The sequence below is a fragment of the Mastomys coucha genome, unplaced genomic scaffold (assembly GCF_008632895.1).
Source record: "Mastomys coucha isolate ucsf_1 unplaced genomic scaffold, UCSF_Mcou_1 pScaffold7, whole genome shotgun sequence".
Lineage (NCBI taxonomy): Eukaryota > Metazoa > Chordata > Mammalia > Rodentia > Muridae > Mastomys > Mastomys coucha.
This window is the reverse complement of record NW_022196913.1, coordinates 90,187,058-90,191,435: the sequence shown is the minus strand read 5'-3', so window position 1 is coordinate 90,191,435 and position 4,378 is coordinate 90,187,058. Positions and strand designations below refer to the sequence as shown.

At 38.7% G+C, this 4,378-nt stretch overlaps 1 protein-coding gene across 1 annotated transcript in view; it reads right to left on the bottom strand.

The window, feature by feature from the left end:
* Utp23 (UTP23 small subunit processome component) overlaps positions 1 to 4,378 on the bottom strand; it is an 11,791-nt gene that overhangs the window by 1,186 nt on the left and 6,227 nt on the right. Inside the window, exon 2 of the mRNA XM_031359604.1 lies at positions 784 to 958. Within this exon, the coding sequence (XP_031215464.1) occupies positions 784 to 958 (175 nt within the window). The remainder of the gene's footprint in view (positions 1 to 783; positions 959 to 4,378) is intronic.

The following is a 4,378-nucleotide window of genomic DNA, read 5'->3' as shown; positions in this document are numbered from 1 at the left end:
CCTGGAACTCACTCTGTAGACCAGGCTGGCCTCGAACTCAGAAATCCGTCTGCCTCTGCTTCCCAAGTTCTGGGATTAAAAGCGTGTGCCACCACCGCCGGGCTTTCTCTTGCTTTTTCACTAGGATATTCTCTCAAAACATCAAAAAGGGAAGAGGCTGGAGCAGAGTAATAAGCTGACTCCAAAATCCTATCTATATATCTGTATATCTGTGTGCCTAGGAGGCCAAAAGATGGTGTTGGATTCCTTGAGACTATAGTTACGCACAGTTGTGAGCAGCTGTGTAGGTGTTCTGAACCAAGAACAGCCAGCTCTTAACCACTGAGCCATCTCTCCACAGCCTCCTGATGTTAATCTTAAAGGATGTGCACCATGATCTTGAGAAACAGTAGGAATTCAGGAGCATGCTAACAGTTACGAGTACAGAGGCAGGCACTCTGCCCGCCTCCTCCCTGCTAGAAGAACCAAGAAGCAATCAGCACATGACTGCAACAGCTCCTCAGCCTCCAGTAGGAAACTTCTGAAAGAAAAAAATCCCCTCAATTTAAAGTTTTCTCCTCGTATGGTCAAGTAAGTGCCTTTATTGGTTCCATTTTAAAAGTCCAAACAATGAAACATGGACTATAGCTAAGTGAATGGAATCCTCTCTAATACACCACTGTAAGTAAATACATAAAACTTCAAACACTACTTCATCTCTCCCACTTACTCTTTTTAGTACTATAAACAGCTCTATATGAAGTATATATAGAGGTAGTTAAAACTGCTTTACAGTAACATTACCTGTGTGGCCACAAAATAATGGTGAGGGTTCCCCTCATCCACCATGGACAGGAGACATTCGGACCCACTTACTGGGCTCTTGAAATGAGGACAGTTTCGAACCTGGCATTTCTGTGCAATCAGTTTTGCTCCATATAATTCCTTTCCCAGTGTCTCTAACTCCTTTAACACACATCTGGGGAGAAAAAAGACATTCAGAGTCCAGAATCACAACCAATACATTCCTTCTGTTTACACAAAGCAAGCATAAACACAATACTCAAGTTTTTAAAGTGAAAAAATTATACCATAAAAATTTGAATTTATATCACGGTTGCCATTTTCTTCTTAAATGAAGACTTTAAAAATACATACTCCAAGTAGAAAGAACACCAGTGTCAGAATATACTAAGCAGTTGTGTGTATAGGAAGCATGCAAGTTGTTTTTCACATATATTATTGCTTAACCTCAAATGACTAGTAAAACTAGGTGATAAATTGAATAAATGTTTAACTTATCCTCAAATCTATACCTCTTACAGAGGTACCAGATACAATGAGCCTTCCAGATATTGAAGGGAACTACAGGTTACTATTACAACTTCAAAAATCACTAACAGAATCAAAAGCAACTTATGTATCCTGTTTGAATCCTGACTTTAAAAAAAAAAAAAAGTTTTTCTTAATTGTAGGAGCCAGAATGGTTGAGGACACCAGGAGAAAATGGCCCACAGAATCAATAAGCAGAGTTCATGGGGCTCCCAGAGACTAATGCAGCAATCACTGAGCCTGCATGGGTCTGTGCTAGGTCCTCTGGATGTACATTATGGTTGTGTTGTTTATTGTTTTAGTGGGACTTGGAAGAGTGGAAGTGGGGGTGTCTTTGAGTCTTTCACCTGCTCTTGGGATTCTTTTTCATCTACTGGGTTACCTCATACTGTCTTGATGAGGGTTTGTGTCTAGTCTTACTTCATCTTGTTATGCCCTGTTCAGTTGCTATCCCTGGGAGGCCTGCCCTTTTCTGAAGAGAAACAGAGGAACAGTAGATTTTGTGGGATGAGGGTATAAGGGAACTGTAGTTGGGATATATTGTATGAGAGAAGAATTTTAAAAATAAGTTTTTTCATGACAAACATCAAAGAACTACAAGCAGATGCATAAGGAGGTAAGGAAGAGATGGAGTCAACAAAAAGTGAATATTCTGGGAGTAACTGGGACCAGTGGGACCCAGGCATGCAGGAACTCCGCCAGTCCAGTGACACAGGTTCCTTCTGGTCTGTCTGGGCCAGTGCCCTGAGCAGACCTTGGAGACAAACTCCGCAGCCAGTCCCACAACATCCAGAGGAAGCTCCACTCACTCCCAGGCACTCTAACAAGCCCAGGATCCCAGAATCACAGAGACAGCTTGACTCTGAGGAGTTCTGACACAACCAGAATCACAGGAAGGACAGGCTCCAGTAAGATTTAGCCAGGGCAAGTAGCACTAGAGATAATCAGATGGCACGAGGCAAGTAAAAGAACATGAGCAACAGAAACCAAGGTTACTTGGCATCATCAGAACCCAATTCTCCCACCATAGCAAGTCCTGGAAACACCATCACACTGGCAAAGCAATATTCAGATCTAAAATCACTTCTCATGATGCTGACAGAAGACTTTAAGAAGGATATAAATACCTCCCTCAAAGAAATACAGGAGAACACAGGTAAACACCTAGAATCCCTTAGAGAGGAAACACAAAGGGAGACAACCCTGGAGATACAAAACCTAGAAAAGAGATCAGGAGTCATAGATGCAAGCATCACCAACAGAATACAAGAGATAGAAGAGAGAATCTCAGGGGTAGAAGATACCATAGAAAACATTGACACAACAGTCAAAGAAAATGCAAAAAGCAAAAAGCTCCTAACCCAAAACATCCAGGAAGTCCAGGACAAAATGAAAAGACCAAACCTAAGGAAAATAGGTATAGAAGAGAGTGAAGACTCCCAACTTAAAGGGCCAGTAAGTATCTTAAACAAAATTACAGAAGAAAACTTCCCTAACCTAAAGAAAGATGCTCATGAACATACAAGAAGCCTACAGAATTCCAAATAGACTGGACCAGGAAAGAAATTTTTCCTGTCATATAATAATCAAAACACCAAGAGCACTAAGCAAAGAAAGAATTTTAAAAGCAGTAAGGGAAAAAGGTCAAGTAACATATAAAGGCAGGCCTATCAAAATTACACCAGACTTCTCAACAGAGACTATGAAAGCTAGAAGATCTTGGGCAAATGTCATACAGACCCTAAGATAACACAAATGCCAGCCCAGGTTACTATACTCAGCAAACCTCTCAATTACCATAGATGGAGAAAACAAGATATTCCATGACAAAGCCAAATTTACACAATATCTTTCCAGAAATCCAGCCCTACAAAGGATGATAGAAAACACCAACATAAGGAACAAAACTACACCCTAGAAGCAAGAAAATAATCTTTCAATAAACCCACACAAACATAATTCCACCTCTAACAACAAAAATAACAAGAAGTAACAATTACTTTTTCTTAATATCTCCTATTATGAAAATTAGTATTAGCAACATACCCTAATTGATTGAAATCCAAAAATTGAAGAATTAGAAATTTGTTGACTGTCATCTAGTGGTCTAATTTGGCAATTGGAGAAATAGGTCCAATATTGTACAATCTATATACACTTTCTGCTTGTTTGTATATGACAGTGTCTCGCTGTGTACCACATAATCGTCTTGAAATCATGCTTCTCCTATCTCAGCCTCTCTAGTAGTATTGTTTATTTTATGTCTTTATACTATTCTATGGTTTTCAGAACATCTTACATATCTCAAATGTATTTATACAGCCAAAAGAAACATAGATAATAACTTGGTAGGTGGTTTGTAAGAGAACAACAAACAGTGAGACTAGATGCTTTGCTTGATGTTTATAACTATTTTATCAGTTTTGAAGAAGAGGACTTTATAAGTTACTCTTTCTCTGAGATGAATGCTTTTTAAAATCATAGCAGCCAATGAACCAGATTCTTACTCTCTCCTAATGTCTGTGCCACCCTCCAAGCAGAACCATTGTTCACTGCAACAGTTGGTGAATGACTTCATGGATAGACCATCTTAATACACACAGCATTTTTTAAATGAATGTAACCTGTTCTCTGTGGGCTGAAAATGAAGACAATCACTCAAGTCAAATAGTTTTGACCATAGCAGGAAGTATGTATCCAAAAATTGTGCCTTACAATTCATTCCTTGGCACAGCAGAACTGTCAACACTTAGCTTAGCTAATACAGAGGTAAAATCCTTTGGTAATGTGAGCGTCACTGAAGTACAGCCTTATTATATGAAATCCAATGTCTAAAAATTATTCTTATTTTGGGCTTGTACCATAGTAGGAGCCAAGATTTTAAACTCTACTAAATACAAAACAAACAAACAAACAAACTAGTAGTGATGTATTATTTTAAAATATACAGTTAATAAATTTGGAGTTATTTAAAATTCAAGTCTCATATTTGAACATAATAAAAGCAATATACAGAAAACCCAGTAGCCAACATCAAACTAAATGGAGAGAAACTTGAAGCAATCCC